Genomic DNA, 20,491 nt, shown 5'->3' on the forward strand with positions numbered 1-20,491 from the left:
AAAGCATTATTAAAAAAAAGTACAAAATGTTGGAGCACCTTTTACACTGCCTGTAAAAGCCTTTTACTGAACTCACTGTTCTGATGTTGGCCGAATAGCTCAGTGGTTGGCACTGTTGCCTTTGGAAGTTTGAGACACACTGGAGTGACTCTTTTTTTTTTTTTTTTTTTTTTTTTTTTTTTTCCCCATCAAAGGTCACTCGATGTCTGGGTTGATATGCTAAGCACAAGAACGATAAGACCTGTAAAGTTTTGTGGGCCTTAAGGCTCATTTTTCCACATTTTCTTGGATTGCGAAATGTCCAGAAGTTCCATCGTACCATCTTAAGTCATCATTATTTCACGTTCAAATTTGTAGTTTGTTTCATGGCACAAGATTGTCTGTGTCTGGAGAACTCGTTGACTTGTTGCTAATTTAGAGCGTGATGATAATTTCGGGCTGGTTTCTGAATCAACAATCATGTTGACATTCCACTTAATGTTACGAAGCAGCTGCGTTCACTGGAAAGTCTTGGGAGTCAAGTCTCCTCATGCCAGCAGTGTGCGGATGTGCAATCTGCCAAGGATTATCTCATGACAGAGTGCAATCAGTCCCTAATCGCCTCCATCTCTTGGCTTCAAAATGATTCCCAGCCCAACCCCTTTTAGTCTGGTCTGTCTGACCCCCGCTCCCCAATTACGGCTAGTCATAAATAGGCACTGGAATGTTTGGCAAAGTAATACCAAGTTGATGTGTCGTAGCATTCAGAGGAGCTTGTTGCTGTAGTAATTGAGGGTCTGCATACACATGAAGCCTCCTAATGTGTTTATGACTGACGTGATCATATGCAGTATCTTCAGATTTCCTTTAATTATTCCAACTTGCGACTTTATGAATAAATGTGGGAATACAATGCCATGGTAACTTGTAATCTTTCCTCATTTAGCTGCAAGCAGTCCATTGGACAGCCCTCGAAATGTGTCGACCAGTGCCTGTGTCAACTTTCCATTTGCGCGAAGGTATGTCTGCACTGTTTTTTTTTTCCTTACTTGCAAATATTGATATTGAAATAGTGATGATAAAATTTTCAGCAATTAATTTTGTTTGATGTAATATAAAAAAAAAATCACTGGTTGAGAAAATTTGATCTAATAATCTAAGAAATTCACCTTTGCTGCATTTTTTTCCCCCCAAAAAGATCACAGCAGAAAATGCCCGTTTTAAGTCACATCCCATTGTCTGTCCTTAGAAGCCCTTGGAGAGTTTTCATTTCACAGTTTGAACTCCAGTGAACTAATTAACATGACTGATTAAGAGTCGATAATTAAAAAAATTAACAAATGTTACCGCACTTTGCGGGTCTCCCTGTGAGACTTGGTATCTGCAAGGTGACGGTGGAAATGTCGTCTCGTGCATGCAATACCTTTCCGTCTGCCAGATCTTCCAGGCGAGGATGAATGTGTTGCCATTTGTTAGATGATACCCTGAAACCCACTCACACAGCATTCAACCCAGTTCCTATGGCAACATGCTTCTCCGACAAGCATGTGTAGCCTACAAGTGAAGCTAAAAGTAGGATGGCACCTTGAAGCCACTTAACAACAAGCTAGCAAAAATACAGGAGGAGTTCAGATCATTCATTCGGAAACTAGATGAGTTAAACAAAGAAAAGATCATAAACGTAAGTGCTGTTCTAACACAAATGCTGGGTCGGAATTCAGCAATTCTACATGATAGGAATAAGGCAAAATATTGATACCAAATTTTTTGCCAGTTAATTGTTTACAGTTGCTAGAGCAATATTCATTCTGGAGTAGCAGATGTTATACGTAGATATGCTCTGTGGGAATTTCCACTTAGTGGATGGAGAGTGATGGTGCTTAATTTGAAGCCAATCACTGCTGGGGCGGGGGGATACTGCCAAGCATTGCCAAACCTTGTGAAGCTGAAGCCACAATTCATCGACTGAAATCCATGGATACTGATATTGGGCTCTACTATGAATGTACTTATGTCCTCGCCAGTGTCAGCCTTTCTTGCTATCTTTCTTTTACTGCCTTCAAGTTATCTTTCGATTTAATGAAAAAAACCCCCCAAAAAACAAAAAACAAAAAAAAATAGAAATAATTGTCAAGGAATGTCGCACATTGCATTTTTGCTAGGGCCTGACCGATGTGCATTTTTTGAGGCCGATACCGATTATTAGCAGAAAAAATACAGATTACCGATTAATCTGCCGATTATTAAAAAAAATATATATATATAACACATAAAATTAACCCCTTCCCAATTCCTTTTCAATGGGTGCCACTTGCGCACAAACTTTCGCTCTTAAGATTCTCTCATTTGAATGACAAGTCCATAAAAAAAAAAAAATAAAAAATCATGAAGTATACAAGGTTATTGTATAGATTTATGTGTCAATAATAAAACCACTCCTACTTTGTTTGCTTTTCTTTTATATATTTTTATCTTGTGCTGTTTTCACAAGTCTTGGGAGGAACTTACTAAGCTACCCTGGGACCTCCGGGATTGTATTTCGTGCCATGTCATATGGAAATGTGTGTTAAGACAACAACGAAATCCTTGGATGTTTGCATCCTTGAATTTTGAAAAATGAAATTGTTTGAATCCTTGAAATATCAGCTTTATAATATAATGTAACTTAAAAGCACAATAACATACGCTACACGCTTGCTAGTTGCTAATGCTATGCAAGCAAAATGGTGCATTCGGGGTACTTGCACCAGCATCGCAAACTTCGGGTTTCTTCGATAACGTTTTAAGGGGGGAATAATCAGCGATTTAGTTCAATTGGCCGATTGTTTTGGCCGATGTTTGAAGGCCAACAATCGGCAGATTAAAATCTGTGGCCGATTAATCGGTCGGGCCCTAATTTTAAATTAACCTGAAATGTTATTTTATGTTGTGCTAACCCTATTTTGTTATGTCTTTTCTATTTGTTCTCATCATAAATTAAAATGTTGCAGTAACACATTCTCTGGGCTTGGTGTTTTGCGATGAGAATGTGTTCCTGTTACATAAAATGCTTGCTGAGAAGAATTTTTTTATATGTGGACAAATGCAAAGTGGCAAGGATGGCAACATTGTCAAGATGAATTCCTCAGATGAATGCCAGAGGTCACAGGATCATTTGCACAGCTCCGCAGTCTCACTGAAAGTCTTTGCTTTTTTTTTTTCTTCTCTCCTCTCTGCTTTCGTGTCAGCCACTTGGCTCGTGCGGACAGGTACCTTATTTTTCTTGTGAGATAGCAACTATATACAATGTATTGTATGTAGATATACATTGTAAACATCCTGTGAGTACATTATGAACCTATTGTTACGTGAATTCACCTCTATGTGAATTGAAATCCATATTGGTGTCCAAGCTGCTGTCATTAGATTCTGCGGGTGTATCCAATGAAATGGATGGGATTGTATATTAGGTTATTACTTGATTTACTTGAACAAACAACCCATTTCATATGTGACAGTAAATGACAAAAACATCAACACGGTGTGTTATGTAAAGTGTTTCACATATGAAATGTTAAACAATACTGAATTTGATGTTTCAGAGCTGAGGGCCGTAGATGGTCTCTGGCATCCCTCCCCTCGTCAGGCTATGGAACCAACCCGCCCAGCTCAACTGTTTCAGTAAGTAACTCCCCCACAAAAAATGGCACCATCTGTCCCTGTTGATAAATTTCTAACACCTCATTCAAGCCTAATAATTGTGCATTAATTTATGCCACTAGGAACAGCAAATGCCAAGACTGAGTTGACAGCTAATTGTTTTCTAGAATCATCTGCTTGAATGAGTCATTGAGCCAGTTTGAACACAGTGTTAGAGGTAATAAGCACAATTTGTGTGGACCCGTACAGCGTGTTTTTTTTTTTCTTTTTTTTTTTTCTTTTTCATAATCCCGGTTTAACTATCAGTGTGGGGACCGACTTGTCCTTGTTGGAGACATTTTGGTGGGCACCACAAGTTCAGACCTCTTTTTGAGGGTCAAGACTTGGTTTTAGAGTTTGAATTGGATTTTGGTTGAGGTTTAGGTAAGGGTTAGCGTTAGGCAATTGTGATTGTTAAGGTAAGGGGCTAGGATAGAAATGCATTATGTCAATGCCCACTAAGATAGTAAGGCAAACGTGTATGTTAGTGGTTTCCATTTGTGGGCCACGCCCATTTTCTTGCAGCATATATTAAAAAAAGAACTATAAAACTTTTAACGAGGCCTGAAACCCTAAAAAGTGGGGGGAGGAGTTTTTGACACCCACATACCCATGGGTGCATTACACCTGACAACTGTAACTGCGGTACTACCACTTAGTTTGACTTGCAAAGAAAGAATTTACAGCAAAAAAAAAAAGTAATTCTCTCTATATAAAGGCTCATGAATTAAGATATTTTAATTTCAGAAACAAAAATGTTTTCCTCCACTTTCTGCTGTCTGTGTCAAGGTCTGATATGTGAACATAGCACATTAATGATTAACGAAGATATTCAAGTAAGCACGGCTTTGAAAATTGTCATCTTATTACCAATTACTCTGATTTTGGTTCTGAATGTGGAGATCTACTCAAAGCAGTGGCAGACACCCCAAAATATTCCAAACAGTTTGATTTAGGACCTTTAACAGGTGTTAAAAAATAATGTTAAAAAAATAATAATTAAAGAAAGCACAAAAATAACTATGACACAATGATTGATTGTTTTTAGCGTTTAATAAAGTCGGACGATGTCAAAAATGGCCCTCGTGACTCGGATCCTTGTTTTTTCTGTATGTAGCCTTGGAAGGAAAACATGGACACCCTTAGTGTGTGTGTGCATGTTTGTGAAGGGATTAAGTTGGGTGTGGATGCACCCTTGCTGTGTTTCTTATTAAGGAGTTGTAGCAGTGATTTTCCACTAATGATGGCTTAAGTAAAAAAATAAAAAAAAATAAAAAAGTAATTGTGAGAGTGAGATGAGTTTTTTAATTAATTTATATATGAAAACTTTTTTGAATGATGACAAATAATGATAAGGTGTTAATAACTGACCCACAATAGTTTTATTTGTATGGACTCAGCAGGATCCTGAACATGTGCATCTATTATAAGGAACTTCACTGTCAGACCCGGCACAGACCTAAAGGTCAGTGTGGACAATGGAGCTTATCAGTGTGCCTCTCAGTCCTCTTGACTGTATAACATGGCATTAGAAATCGCCTTCACAGATGCCACTCCACTGGGCCCGTCTGTCAAGGACGCGTACGTTGTGGAATTGACGTTGCCGGCAGTCTATCCCACATTCTGTACAGAGCACACAAGGTTTGATTAAAGAATCACTGGTGACTTTGATTTTCCATGAAGATCCTCCACAGTTGGATTATCTGCAGTTTGGATGCTTTCTTGGATTTTCCCACACTATTGTTTTTAACTTGGCGTTAGCCTAACTTGTCTGAACACATGCTTGTGGTTTTCAGCAGCATTGGCACATTTACTACTCAGTCAGAGATACACTAAGAGTCTTTTACAAAACATGTTTATGAACCATAATGGTTTGTTGAAAATCAAAAGTGAGAAATGCAAATGGTTGATTGATTCTCGACATCATGGCTAATTCTAGTTCCATATCTTTGTCAGCATGTGTTTAATTTCTCGAGCTCTGTGCTTTGTCTGCAGTCCTCTTCATCCTCCCAGGAGCGCCTTCATCAGCTTCCCTACCAGCCAACCCAAGATGAGCTGCACTTCCTTTTCAAACACTTCCGCAGCACAGACAGCATAACTGACGAGGATGGCCGGCCCACGACCGTCATGCGACCCCGCTCTCGGAGTCTGAGGTAGCTCATTGAAATTACTAACAGAGTCTGAATCCAAGGGCTTGGTTGGTGTAAATACACTTCTGTATAACCAGATGAGCCAGATTGTTGCTGCTCAACCTTTGTTTCACAAATCCACTGGGAAATAACCGACAGGCGCGTATTACTCTAGCTGCCACAACTACTACAGACCAATCAGAACATGCACTAGCATGTAGTAGACGTGCCTCAAACCAATTTAGACATTACAGATGCCAGAGAAAGATTAATATGGAAGCAAAACATGTTGCTGTTCTTTTAATGAAAAATCTATTTCATTTATTTATTTTTGCATATATTAGACAGGCTTGCCAATGGATGGAATTTGAGATGTCAAATTGTTTCCAACAAAATATCTCTCACCATCTATGTAAAAAAATACTGCACATACTAGTGTGTACGTCATTAAAAATTTGTTTTGCAGAAAAATGATAAATAAATTTAAAAAAAAATCACTATATTTCTTCTCTTGTGCTCAGGTGAGCACCTCCGTGTCTTTTTCAGGGGCGTCCCCAATTAGACGACAAATTTCTGCAGGTGTTAACCACAGCGTGGCTTCGTAGTAAAAAGAGTGCTAGTATTAGAATGGTCTGGCAGCAATCCAGACCTGCCTGCCATTGAAAATTTCTGGCACATTTTGTAGTACAAATTTCCATAACTGAGACCCTACACTGTTGACCAACTGACATTGTACGTCAAGCACAAATGGGAAATAATTCCATCTACAATCAATATTTAACAATTTGTCTCCTCACTTCCCAAATGCTTATTGAGTGTTGTTAAAAAAAGAAAGGCGATGTTTCCCAATGGGAAACCTGCCACTTTTTTCTTACATGTTGCAGATGTCAAATTCAAATTGAGTGAACATTTGCAACACCCCCCCCCCCCCCCCCCAAAAAAAAAAAAAAACACACAAAAAAACAAAACAAAAATACAAAAAGCAAAAACAGTTTAGCATTTTGAACATTAAATTTTGTATTTTTAGGTTATTCAATTGTATATAAGTTGAGCAGTATTTGCAATTCATTTAGTTCGTTTAGTATTTATTTACATTTTACCCAATGTAGTAGAGCAGTCAAAATTAATCAGTAAGCAATTGATTAGCAAATTAATTGACAACAATTTTAAGAATCAAAAAATCGTTTAGAGCCATTTTTTTTACTTAAAATTGTCCAAATCCTCTGATTTCAGCATATCAACAGTAATTGTTCACTGATTTCTCTAGTCCTTCATGAAATAAGACATTTGCAAACATCTGTTTTTATTTTGGACAACAATTACCGGACTGTTAACATAGTACAACATCGATTTTCTCTTACCGCCCCCCTTTTTTTTAAATCACTATATGAAGACGAAGTACGAAATAAACATTAATCACTGGTTAAGAAACAATAATCGGGGGGAAATGCTTTTGTAATTCATTTTAATGCAAAATTTAAATGAATCAAATTACTTGATTAATCGATTGAATAATGAATAGATTAATTGATTTTAAAAATATTCGATAGTGACAGCACTAACCCAATGCCTAAGCTTTTGCTTATCGAATTGGGGCTTGTAGATGAATCACGGAACTGTTGTTAATACCTTCGTGTGCCATGACACTGAAATGTCCATAAACATGGTCTTCAGCCAAATTACAAGCAACAAAGTCCGTTGTAATCTTAAAAGTGTGGTAATTCATTTAATTATTGCATGCTCTCTATTGACGCAGACTCTTCATGTAAGGACAAAGAGAAAGTGTAGAGGATGAGAAGATGTTTTTTAACCAAGATAAATTACTCAAAATCTACTGGGTGCTCCTCATTGATTATACATACAGGCTGGTCGACGGTCAGGTGGCTATCCGACAGTTTACTGCATGATTTTTGACAACTCTTGCGTGTTGGCGCCGCTTTGCTCTGTTTGTATGATGCCTGAGCGCTCTGTGTTCCGGCACCATGGTGTGCCATTCGTAGGCGTGCTGGCTTACAGAGTGCCGCAGGGATCCCGCTGCTGAACTGTAGTCGATGGCGGGGGTGGTTTAGGATTGCGGGGAGGGCTTTAGCGCCACTGTGAGTTGCAGCAGTGTGCTGGGCATCTGCCTTCCAGTCTTAAGGTGGCTTTCATCACAACAAAAAGGCTTGGGAAGCATGTTTGCATGTGATAGGTTTACTTTGCATCTTCTCTACTTAAAGCTATGACCAGCTACGGTTTTCTGTGAAATTGCTCCAGCTTCTTTATAAATCCACTGTAGATGAATAACTAAGCGCTGACAGTGATTCACTGTTTGGCTTAAAGAAAACGTCTGCTTTAGATGTAAACACGTGTACAACAGATGCATAAAAACCTGACTGTGAAATTTATTCGTTTAACAGCTTCCAACAGGATCTGTCCTTTGCAGTTGGAAAACAAATGCTGCTTTTGGCAGTTAATGAATCACTGACCTGAAAATATGGGATTAGATTAGAATGTTTAGTTTGATAAAAGAGAGTAGACTTGAGGCCAGGCTAATAGAGTTAGGCAATGGGCACTTGCCTTTATGAGTACATAATCCCTAGTGATGGAGTTGATAGGAGGTTAGGACGGCACATTGTGTCGTCAAACTTGTTTTAATTTGCAACTGGCGTCAAAACACACATTCACTTCCATCCATCCATTTTCCGAATGAATTGCTTGTGAGATTAAAGACATTGTATTACTGGAACTAACATTTTACTATTTTAAGGGTTAGTTACAGTTTGCCTTTGTACTTATCAAACTATTTCATTCTCAACTTCACTGTACAAATTCTTGGTAAAATATTGTGTAAAAGTGGAATGCATGAAGGCCAGAAGTATTATTTTGATTGCTGTTTGTTGGCTCTGAGGGCTACAGCTGAATTGGAAATGTAGGTTTACTGGGAAAAAAAAAAGTACCTATGATGTTTCTTGTCCAGAACATTGACGTGCAATTTTGCAGGAATTTTCTGGAATTCATTTTAACAATCAACTTTAATCTTGACGCTTGGGTAGTCTCAATATCATCATCCTTCATGTCTTCACTTGAATGGACACTATGTCACTATAAAAACTTATTTTTTCAACTTTGTTGTTGTTCACATTATCTCCCTCCCAACTAAGTGTTGCAGTTCAAAGCAACTTTGTTATTTTGTTGGTAAATATCAATCCTTTTCTTGACCTGTACAATGTAATCATCAAGTGTTTTGTTCACATTGCAGCCCCGGCCGATCAAGCGTCTCCTTTGACAATGAGATAGTCATGATGAACCATGTTTACAGAGAACGCTTTCCAAAGGTAAGCTTTAAATAAATCTTTTCATATTTTCATACAAATAGCTGTATTCATTAAATTAGTCAACCCAAACAAACCATCATAGGAGGTTCATCACCTGTATTAGCTAGGATGTGAGCCCAAGTAACACCAAGCATAAACCGACCTAATTCACCAATTATGCTCACAAGCATGAACTCATTAAACTCACCTTTTAGTGTTTATGCACAATAATAAATGCCAATAAAGACAAAATGTTACACCCAAGTATATTACACCTGCTATTCGTATCTGCATCTGACGATGTGCATACACAGATATGTCAGCAAAACAGGACATCTCAAATGGAGATGAAAAAAATCTATATCATTAAATTAAACCTAATATCACTAAATATCTTTAGGTAGGTTTCAGCAAATATGAGGATAGATACAAAAAATAAATAAATAAATTCTCCAGTTCAGTGTATTATCAGTCAAAATGTGTCAGTCATTGTTACGTGATCAACAATGATATGAAGCCACCCACTTTAATTCAGTGTTGACAGCCTTAATTGCTTCTCGATTTTAAAATGTGGCAATGGATTTTATGTGAATTTTCTTGCCTGCAGGCCACGGCCCAGATGGAGGAGAGATTGTTGGAAATTGTTACCCACTGTTCTCCAGACAGCTCCCTCCCGCTGGCTGATGGAGTGTTGGGTTTCATCCAGCACCAGTTGGTCGAGTTGGTCCGTGACTGTTTGGAGAAGTCCCAGAAAGGTCTGGTTACATCTCGCTACTTTGCTGAACTGCAGGAGAAGTTGGAAAAGCTGCTGCATGAGGTGAGGATGCAGTGTGTGTGAATTGGAAAAGGTAGAAGTATTGATCTTTACAAAAATCAGGACAATACTTCATGCATAAACTAATGAGCTCCCACATGTGAACCTTTCAGCCAGCCACTTGGCTGCAATGACATTATGAAAGGGCACTGAATAGAGCCTGACTGAGCAGGATGCAAGCCTGTTGCGCAATAATTTTCTGATGGCCAAAGGCACACAACACACTGACTTCTTAAAACTGTTAATGATGGCTCAGAGTTATGTTTGCTGCAGCATTGTAACACAATATGCTACATCATTTCTTGTTGTTGTGCAGAAGGCGGGGTACACCCTGAACTGGTTGCCAGCCAATCACAGATATTTGCATTAGGATTTATTTATTTATTTATTTATTTTTTAAATACATAGGGTGTCCTAGGGCTGCTCGAGTATAGAAAAAAAAAAAAATTCACGATTATTTTGGAAATTATTCAAAATGCGATTAATCAAACGATTATTTTTGTTTGTTTGTTTAAACATTTCAAAATATTAAGACCAATTAAAAAAAAATAGAAACACTATATTTATGTAAGTTCCTTTTGGACCAAACTATATTTATTATAATAAATATTTTGAATAATATATATATATATATATATATATATATATATATATATATTTTTTTTTTTATTAATTTATTTATTCATTTATTCATTTATTTATGTTGGCAGAAGCTTGAAGTTGGAATACAGCATGTGCACTGTGCAGTAGGACGATCATTTATTTTTTTTCGTACGAAACAAGAAAAAAAAATCACTAATTATGCAAGTTCCTTTTGGATGAAATTTTTTTTATTACATTAGTTATTTTAATATTTAAAGAAGGTGCAAAAGTATAAATTTAAACAACTCAAAAATTTGTATTACTCTTTTTCTACGATTATGCTGATTTTGTAATTGTGGACTGTAATAATTTAAATAATTGAATTTTGATTAATTGCACAGCCCTAGGGTGTCCCAAACCAAAAATTAAAAATGCACGATTTACAATAATTTGCACAGACCTTCTCAGGGCTTAACTCGGTTAATTATTCTTTCAATTCAGATGAAATCCATCAGAATTTATGTTTTTAAATTACCAGATTTTAAGATGTCAACAAATACATTTTGTGTGTTCCTGATATTATGATGGGAATAATAGCAAGCTCTGGGTCTCGCTGAAGACATTGATAGGGTCTATAAAACTGTATTACTTTAACTAAGAAGGAAGAAATATTCCCGACAAGTAATTCAGATTCTGGCTCGAATTTCTTTTGCTGATTGATGCAGACGTCACCCATCCAGACATTTGTTTTTTTTTGTATAAAATTATCTGACACATGAGGCAGCATCTGCCTTCACATTTCTTTGAACGCGGTACCCATCTGCTTGTAATACGTCTGTATACAATTTTTAACAGTTAAAAAAAAAAAAGAGAGAGAGATAAAGCGTAGTAATGGTTTAGTTATCTCTCAATTTTTTCCACTTTAAATTATTATACTTTTTTATGCAGTGTTTTCCGTCTTGATCGTTTAGTCATTCAGTGTAAAGCTCTATATAAATAAACTTGACATTTTTCTGTCCCTGCTCCCCTGCTGTTTTCCAGGCCTACGAGCGCTCGGAAAGTGAGGAGGTGACTGTCATCATCCAGCTGGTGAGGAAAATCCTGATCATAATCTCTCGGCCGGCTCGCCTCCTCGAGTGTCTGGTAAGCAGAATGTCTCGTCCTGATTGAAAATTATGCAATTTTGAAACAGGGTGACGTGAGCTCATAGTAAAGTTGTTTCAAATTTTAATGTGAATATTTTGTCAGAATGGGAAGAGGTAAATTGTGCTCACTATTTAATATCTGAAAATGATTTGTCCATGATGTGATGATATTTTGCTTAAAGAACATAATCTACATAAAAGCCCCTCTATTTATTTACGCATATTCTTGCTATGAGTTAATGAGAAGTTGATTCCTTTTGCAGGAGTTTGATCCGGAAGAGTTCTACCACCTGCTTGAGGCAGCAGAAGGTCACGCCAAAGTCGGCCAGGGAATCAAATCGGACATCCCTCGATACATCATCAGCCAGCTGGGTTTGACACGAAACCCTTTAGAGGGTAAAGAATTTCTCCCACTTAAATAGCTAAACCTCATTAATTGGCAGAGAATGTGTCCCTGGTTTTGCTTTGATTCTAAACATTATAGGTATCTACTGCACCAACTATAAAATGCATGTGACTAGTTCAATAACAAATGTGTTAGTGTTGCTATGGCAATAAGAAAATCATGGCGGTCATTTTCTTAAATAATTGGTACCACATAAGACTGAAGGACAGCACAAGTATGGCACGCACGCCACAGGGCATGAGTGTTGTTTGTTGTAATTTTCCAATTTCTTTTATTTTCTGGTAGACATGGTGCAGCTTCAACAATACGATTGCAGCCCCTCAGTGTCTGTTGAGCCAGATGTGGAGGTGACAGTCTTTCTATAATCTCTTGTTTCTTTATTTCTATGTTCTGTGTCTTCTGTGTCAATAATTGTGGCTAGATTAGAAATTAAGGAATAATGTTTTGATTAACTGTATAGTCATAGAAATAGACAATATGCAAATACATTTGCTTAGTAATAGCATTAATTTAAATTTCATAGCTTAATTCATTCAAGCCCAAAAACGTGTAAAAACGTTTTTAATAATTTGTCATTCACTCCCAAAAACGTGTTTACACTTTTTTTTTTTTTTTTTTTTTTTTAAATATGCAAGAGCATACAGAATGCTTTGATGGAGCTTCTGACATGAAGAGGTGGCTTAAAGCAATGGTAGTTATTAAAAACATGGGGGGCAGCAGAGTATAAGAGATCAGCCAGGGCCATGTTGCAACAAGCTAGGTTTGTCAGTTTTTTCACCAGGAATGTGAATATTGATGAAACTTAGCTGTATTCTAATGCCTAATGGCTGCAAAATGGAAACAGATTCAAATATATTTTTTTCCTGTTGAAAGTAGAGACTAATCTTTCTTTTTGTAGGTTCCATTTTTTATAGCAATAGAACACAATATTCTGTCGGCCTTGCAAAATCTGTCAAAAGGGGTTTCTTCAATGAAAATGGCTGGGAATCAATTAGTTAAATGTCAAGTTTGTCAGCATGTTCTATTGGCAAGTGCTTCATAGGTTAATTTTGCATAATATTAGATGCTGTGAAACTGACGAAGTGTACTACAATGTGCTTCATTTTCTGTTTTCACTGTAGAATAAAACCCCACAGGCAGTGACCCCAACACGGCGCAAACCTCTCGAGAGTGATTTTGAGACAATTAAACTCATCAGTAATGGGGCTTATGGGTAAGGAAAGATTTCCATTGTTTCTGCTTCCTGTTGATTCTCTTGGTAATGTTCCATCGCTCTTGTAAAACTGAACAATCTTGCATAAACATTGTCAACTGGCAATAGAGTGCATCCATGTGTTCATTATATAAATGTCTAAGAGTGTTTCCCAATCTTTGGCACTCATTTGACATTAGAAACCTCATGGCACACTACCAAACACATTTTATTGAAATAATTCACAAATTGACTTAGTGTGACATCAAAGAAGTGGTACAGTCATTGTGGGGAAAAAGCCTAATGTGGAACATGTGGTGTTTTGACAGGGCTGTTTATCTGGTCCGCCACAAGGAGACTCGTCAGCGGTTTGCCATGAAAAAGATCAATCGTCAAAACCTTGTCTTGAGGAACCAGATTCAGCAGGCGTTTGTGGAGAGAGACATCCTGACGTTTGCAGAGAACCCCTTCGTTGTGTCCATGTTTTGTTCTTTCGAAACAAGACGCCACCTCTGCATGGTCATGGAGTATGTGGAGGGTAAGCTGAAAGGAGACAAAATTGTACCTTAGGACATTAAGATAAATGTTCAGTGTTCAGACTTCCATCTTGCCAATTAACTTGAATATATAGTCAATTACCATTTAGTTTTAATCTTTATTTTTTCTCTTTCGTTTTTTATTTTTCTTTTTCTTTTATTTTTATTTTTTTTTAAAGGTGGTGATTGCGCCAACTTGCTGAAGAACATGGGTCCACTACCTGTAGAAATGACAAGGATGTATTTTGCCGAAACTGTCCTGGCCCTGGAGTACCTTCACAATTACGGCATAGTGCACCGAGACCTTAAACCTGACAAGTGAGAACCAAAAACAAATTCGGAACATGCTGTGTTGACTATTTTTCCATCAAATCACTTACTGTTAGCCATCTGTGACATCAATCACAGTTTTATATAATAACACAATGGAATATCCATTTCTGTACTAATAATGGCATTCACTCATCCACCATTTTAAGAAAAAATATGTTGTAATTTAACACAAAACAACAGCTCCAAATAATTTTGGTGCTATACTGGCTTGTAATAGGGTCGACAGGGTCAGATCACCTACTTATGTACTTGATATTGTTAGACCAGCCTTGTGAGTTCTGTTGATGTCCAGTGTGTACATTAGTTGTTTTGTTTTGTTTTTTGCCACTTCCATTTACTTAACCCTGAAGTTTACTATAATATTCAACAGATATTGGATCTTTAGCACATAATTCATGTATTATGTAATTTACAATACAAGGTTGTGCCGTCTGGAGCAAGGGTTATGCATTCCAGAAAATCTTTTAAAACAATTGGCTGCAGCGTTATCTAGGATAGATAATTCAGAATATTTGTACTGTATGTCACGAACACAGTAGTCACCGCATCAACACATCAACATTGACTCCTTTAATCCACTTCTTTGGACTAATTAGTTAAACGTAGTGTTTGTTTTCTCCCTCCTAACAGTTTGCTCATCACATCCATGGGCCACATTAAGTTAACAGACTTTGGCCTGTCAAAAATTGGCCTGATGAACATGACCACCAACCTTTATGAGGGTCACATGGAGAAAGATACAAGAGAGTTTGTTGACAAACAGGTAACACTGTGACCGATTTGAGACTTTTTTTTATTTTATTTTTTTAAATGTTCTAATTGCTTGGTGGTGTCTTGCTTGTTCAGGTGTGTGGTACTCCCGAGTACATTGCCCCAGAGGTGATTCTCAGGCAGGGATACGGGAAGCCAGTAGACTGGTGGGCAATGGGAATCATCCTCTATGAGTTCCTGGTTGGCTGTGTGCCATTCTTTGGCGACACTCCAGAAGAGCTTTTTGGCCAAGTTGTCAGTGGTGAGATTAAATATGTAGAGAAAAATGTTGGGTTGACTTCCCCTTTGATGTGTTTATTGTGGCAAAATGAAGAAAATGTAATCAACCCATAGTAAAATACAACACACAAAGTTTGTTTTATGAATTGTGGTGTTGTGACAGACAAAACACTGCTTGAAACGTATGATTCTCGTTATTGTAATTTGCAGATGATATCATTTGGCCTGAAGGAGACGATGCCTTACCGATGGACGCTCAGGACATGATCACCCATCTCCTCAAGCAAAGCCCCCTAGAAAGACTGGGAACTGGTACTACTGAGTTTTTGCACATTATTACATAAAGCAGACCGTGTACTGCTCAACCGCAAAATTGTTGATCTCATTCTGCGGCTGTAGGTGGGGCCTCAGAGGTCAAACAGCACGCCTTCTTCGTGGGCTTGGACTGGAATGGACTCTTACGACAGAAAGCTGAATTCATCCCTCAGCTTGATGCAGAAGACGACACAAGCTACTTTGACAGTAAACCGCATTTGAGATTATGTGAAACATATTTTTTCATGCTAAAAATAATCCTCTCAGTTGAGCAGAAAACGTGTGAACACCAGCATGTTATTTTGCATCTGTTTTCAGCTCGATCCGAGCGCTATCATCATCTGGCGTCTGATGAGGACGAGGAAACCAATGATGAGGAGTCTTCCCTGGAAATCAGGCAGTTTTCCTCCTGGTCGCATCGTTTCAGCAAGGTAATGAAGCCAAAGCAAGACCATTGCAGAGATTTAACAAATTTTCAGGAATGCAATTCAAAACATTATATTGGTGTTCTGCTTCAGGCTTCACCAACAAACGTGGGTGTGTGTTGCCTGTTTTTCCAGGTTTACAGCAGCACGGAACATTTAGCTACACCATCCAATTTGAGCTTTTCATCTGATCGCAGTCACAGTGAGGACAAAGAGGACCGCGTAGATGTTGGTGGGCTTAGTCCCTCGACAGGTCCAGCAGAGGGCGTTCTGGAGCCCAGACTCCCAGGACGCATGGCCAGGTAGCCTGCCGACACACACACAGGCCTCTATTTTCGTTCCCAGCGCAAGTCTGTTTCAAAGTGCTGTCGAACTGTGCACATTGGTGGAGTTTTCTTTCTTGTGGTCTTTTTGTAGATTTTGTGCCAGTAGTACTGCGCAATGTGGGTACTTGACTTGACTTTACTTGACTAAAAATAATTGACCTGTTTTTTAGTGCAGCCAAATCTTGTTAAGTAAAATATTTTGCAGCTATATGTTGAGTCGCTGTCATTCTTTGTCATCTGAAACTACACTATGCAAATTGAGACAACTATCCATGAGCAAATAGGGTAAGCTGTATCTCCCACCAAAAAATGTGCGACCATAACCTGTGTGGTGCGACCAAATGAAAAAGTTGGTAGCACCAGTGCTACCAGTGTAAAGGTTAGTGTAGAGCCCTGAATATTTTTTTTGTTTGCACTATTTGGCACCAGAGTGCTGACTTTTAATTTTGATTTGAGATTTGCACAATAAATGTTATCCAAAATAAATTTGTTGTTTTATAATTTTTTTTTAATCCATATAGTTTCTATAAAGGACTATGTAAACCAGTTAGCAAATTATTTATTTTAAAAAAATCACTTAATTCTATACCATGATATATACCGTCCTGCAATTGGCTGGCACCCAGTCCACGGTGTCCCCCGCCTACTGTCCAAAGCCAGCTGAGATAGGCTCCAGCACCTCCGCGACCCTTGTGAGGAATAAGCAGTCAAGAAAATGGATGGATGGATATATGCCATTACCGTGAATGGATGCAGTTTATACCGTGATATGAATTTTGGGCCATATCGCCCAGCCCTGGTTTTATTATTGACACATAAATCTATGCAATAACCTTACGTCATAAAATGTGTTGATAAGATTATACTATGGACTTGTCTATTTTTTTTAAAATAATTGATAGATTAATAGGTAATCAGTAATTTTTTTTCTGCCAAAAATCTGTATTGGCATTGGTCTTAAAAATAAATAAATAAATAACTAAATAAAAAAAAATAAAAAAAATGCATATCCGTCGGGCCCTACTCCCAATGTGCAAAAGTTGTTGATTCAGATATAAATATTAAAGTTCTCTCTACTGACTTTACTTTTCACTATTCTCTCTTGTTGGTAAATACAGTATTGCAGTATTTGCAAAGACTGTCTTCTGCAAATCTATTCTCTTGCTGTGATACGTAGGACACAAGATAACCTTGTTAGACTGATTAAATCATACCCACAAAAAAAACAAAAACAAAACTACAGGGTTGGGTTCAGTAGTCTTATCTTTCCGTTAACCTGTCGAACTGGTGTTTTGTAGCCTTTGCCCCCGGGCATCACCCAATACCTCCCATTCTGAGAGGAGCACCAGTCCCCTGGTGATGAGCAGCACCCACAGCCTGGAGATGACACCCCGCTTTGCAGTCTCAACAGATGATGAGGGTAAATATAAACTAACAGTTGAGTAGTCGTAGAGCTTCGCTTTGTTAATAGTCTATCCACTTAAATTGTTCTCTTACGTGCAGCTGAAGTTGTTGTTTCCAAACTTCGGAGGATCAGGATCCGCAGCAACAGCACAGGGGCCAAACACTCATCCCCCAAAGAGCCAGCTGGCCCACGACGTTTTGGTAACCAACTGGAGACACCGGACAGACAGAGGCTTCCATGTGGAGGCAAAGTTCCCAAGTCTGCCTCTGTTTCAGCTCTGTCACTCATCATTACCACAGGTTAAAAAAAAAGAAAGAAAAAAAACAGTATCTTGTCCCACAGTTCTTACAAGAGCTTCTCACATTTTGGCAATCTGCTCTGATTTTTGTTACAGATGACTCCCCCAGTGGCCTCCAGCCTAGTCCCATCTCCCCAAGGTCTCTGTCCTCCAACCCCTCCTCTCGTGACTCCTCCCCCAGCCGGGACCTGTCCCTCAGTCCCGGTAGCCTGAAGCCGCCCATCATCGTTCACACTTCGGGCAAGAAGTATGGCTTCACAATGCAAGCCATCCGCGTCTACATGGGCGACAGCGATGTCTACACGGTGCATCACATGGTGTCGGTGGGTGCGCTTATCAATGACCCTTTAGGAGAGCTGGGGATTAAAAAATGTTTTAATTATCCTCTTCTTTTTTTTTTTTTTTTTTAAATACATTCACCATTGTTTTGTAACAGAGCGTGGATGAGGGCAGTCCAGCCTACCAAGCAGGGTTGCGTACCGGAGATCTCATCACTCACGTGAACGGAGAGTCCGTCCAAGGCCTGGTTCATACCGAGATGATTGAACTACTGTTGAAGGTATAATGCACCTTGAGATAGGTTGTTGGAAAATTCTTCTTAAGGGCCTAACTGTCACATCTCAGTGTGAACTTTAGTGCCACCACGTGAAATAAGTTTGTAGATGACAGATGGCGATAATACAAAAAAGAATGTAGTCATGTGGATAGATAATGTTTACAAGTAGATAGGTGGATGCCATGTTGGCTCTGTGTGCTGACCTGTAATTAAAGTGAATGGAAAAAAAAAATCCAGATATTACCTAGCAGAGGAAAAGAAAAGGCAGCCCTCCCTTATTTCTGCCTAGAGAAGTCTAACAATAGACTACAAATGAAAAAAATCTTTCTGCTAAATCTGATGAAAGCATCTCTTCATGTTTTTTGATATTTATTAATGTATGCACACATTGTCAATGAACTAAAAAATATACAGTATATATATTATATATAGACCATCAGGCCTTTGGTAAAAAAAAATATATATATATATACAAATGATACACCATTATATCTTATGATGGGTGTTTGTTTGTTTATATTATTGATATACCATATACAGTGTTCCCTCGTTTATCGCGGCTGTTCCATTCTAAAAACTACCCACAACAATGGAAATCAGCATTAATTTAAAAAAAAAAAATAAAAAAAAATTACCGTTAATTTCATATATTTATATATATTTGAATTTTACTTTTTTATTTATCAGATGTTTTTTCATTTTGGTGTGATTTTTAACTTAATATGAATGCTTTTTCAATCATCATTTGTTTTTTTCCCATTTGCAGTCTTTTTTTCCATTAAAAGTATGATTTTTTTATTTTATTTTTTATTTACTTATTATACAGCACAGTATATATTTTCTATCTCCGGAATGCAATGCTGTGGACAGACACCGTTGGAAAAGTCTCGTCGAGACGGATCCGCGGATGCCCGTATGTCCCCGGTCGGACTTAGGGTTCAAGATATACGGCCGCGCAAAGACCAAAAAAAAAATAAACAAACCAAAAAGCATGTTGTCAGAAATCCACGAAATAGCAAGGCCGCAAAAGATGATCCCGTGATAAATGAGAGAAGACTGTATTGTTATCTCACACAGCTCTAATTTTATTACTGTCCTGTATTGGTCTTAACTACAAAACACTTGTATACAGTTCAGGTCATGGTAAATGGTGCCTTCTAATTTTTTATTTTGCATTTAGACTGAGGCTCACTCTTTAGTCTCATGCAATGGTATTTACAGAGTGGCAGCAAGGTGGCGCTCCAGACCATAGCGCTTGAGAACACGTCCATCAAAGTTGGTCCAGCTCGAAAGACCAAACACAAAGGAAAGATGGCCCGTCGCAGCAAGAGGAGCAGAAGGAGAGATAACTATGATAGGTAGGCTTTGGCCTCCTTAAAGCACATTCCTGTTATAGTTCAGAATGGGTAGGTCACACTTTGCTACATTTTTTTTTTTAGCTGTAGATGTGTGGTGATCTAGAAAATTGGTTAATTTTGATCTTAATTTTAATTTACTTAGACAAAAATATATTGATGTAGATTAAATTATAACTTGAAAACATTGGAAGGCTTTGCATGTAGGACATTTCTCACTGTGCTGGACTCCTGGTCATCCTGCAGGAGACGCAGCATCTTGAAGAAGTTATCGAAGCAGAGCACCGTCATGCACAGCAGTCGCAGCTTCTCGTCAGGTCTCCATCACTCCGTTTCCTCTAGTGAGAGTCTTCCAGGGTCCCCGACACACAGCCTCTCTCCGGGACCCTCCACGCCCTGCCGAAGCCCTGCGCCCGACCATCAGGCCTTTGGTAAGCCTGCTGTGCATATTCAAATTATCTTTCCAAATTGTTTTAAATTTTGTTGTATTTTAGAAATCTCAAAAACATGCGTAATAAAATGCGTAATATTAAGGCCAGGAGCGCGCAAACGCATTTCTCCCCTTAAAGCCGGAGGAGCGGATAAGTCATTTTGTTTTGTTTTGACCAATTCTTGGTCTCTTAGCCGATGAATGCACCTGAATATCCAGTACCCAATAGGGGTGTTAACATAAATCGATTCGGCAATATATCGCGATATTACAGCACGCAATTCTCAAATCGATTCAATAG

At 38.2% G+C, this 20,491-nt stretch overlaps 1 protein-coding gene across 4 annotated transcripts in view; it reads left to right on the forward strand.

The window, feature by feature from the left end:
* Positions 1–20,491, forward strand: part of LOC144026651 (microtubule-associated serine/threonine-protein kinase 3-like) — a 37,678-nt gene that overhangs the window by 14,974 nt on the left and 2,213 nt on the right. For 2 of the 4 annotated variants that reach the window (XM_077533516.1, XM_077533518.1), the window contains 24 exons: positions 926–998; positions 3,207–3,227; positions 3,561–3,639; positions 5,653–5,810; positions 9,028–9,103; positions 9,690–9,899; positions 11,520–11,621; positions 11,887–12,019; positions 12,315–12,376; positions 13,151–13,242; positions 13,551–13,759; positions 13,937–14,075; positions 14,721–14,853; positions 14,937–15,102; positions 15,291–15,392; positions 15,480–15,602; positions 15,714–15,826; positions 15,956–16,122; positions 17,445–17,566; positions 17,650–17,850; positions 17,946–18,172; positions 18,286–18,408; positions 19,627–19,763; positions 20,007–20,191. In XM_077533516.1, coding sequence (XP_077389642.1) covers positions 926–998; positions 3,207–3,227; positions 3,561–3,639; positions 5,653–5,810; positions 9,028–9,103; positions 9,690–9,899; positions 11,520–11,621; positions 11,887–12,019; positions 12,315–12,376; positions 13,151–13,242; positions 13,551–13,759; positions 13,937–14,075; positions 14,721–14,853; positions 14,937–15,102; positions 15,291–15,392; positions 15,480–15,602; positions 15,714–15,826; positions 15,956–16,122; positions 17,445–17,566; positions 17,650–17,850; positions 17,946–18,172; positions 18,286–18,408; positions 19,627–19,763; positions 20,007–20,191 — 3,153 coding nt within the window. The remainder of the gene's footprint in view (positions 1–925; positions 999–3,206; positions 3,228–3,560; positions 3,640–5,652; positions 5,811–9,027; positions 9,104–9,689; positions 9,900–11,519; positions 11,622–11,886; positions 12,020–12,314; positions 12,377–13,150; positions 13,243–13,550; positions 13,760–13,936; positions 14,076–14,720; positions 14,854–14,936; positions 15,103–15,290; positions 15,393–15,479; positions 15,603–15,713; positions 15,827–15,955; positions 16,123–17,444; positions 17,567–17,649; positions 17,851–17,945; positions 18,173–18,285; positions 18,409–19,626; positions 19,764–20,006; positions 20,192–20,491) is intronic. The other 2 variants (XM_077533517.1, XM_077533519.1) reach the window with 1 other exon arrangement.

This window comes from Festucalex cinctus, chromosome 10 (assembly GCF_051991245.1).
Source record: "Festucalex cinctus isolate MCC-2025b chromosome 10, RoL_Fcin_1.0, whole genome shotgun sequence".
NCBI classification, from domain to species: Eukaryota; Metazoa; Chordata; class Actinopteri; order Syngnathiformes; family Syngnathidae; genus Festucalex; species Festucalex cinctus.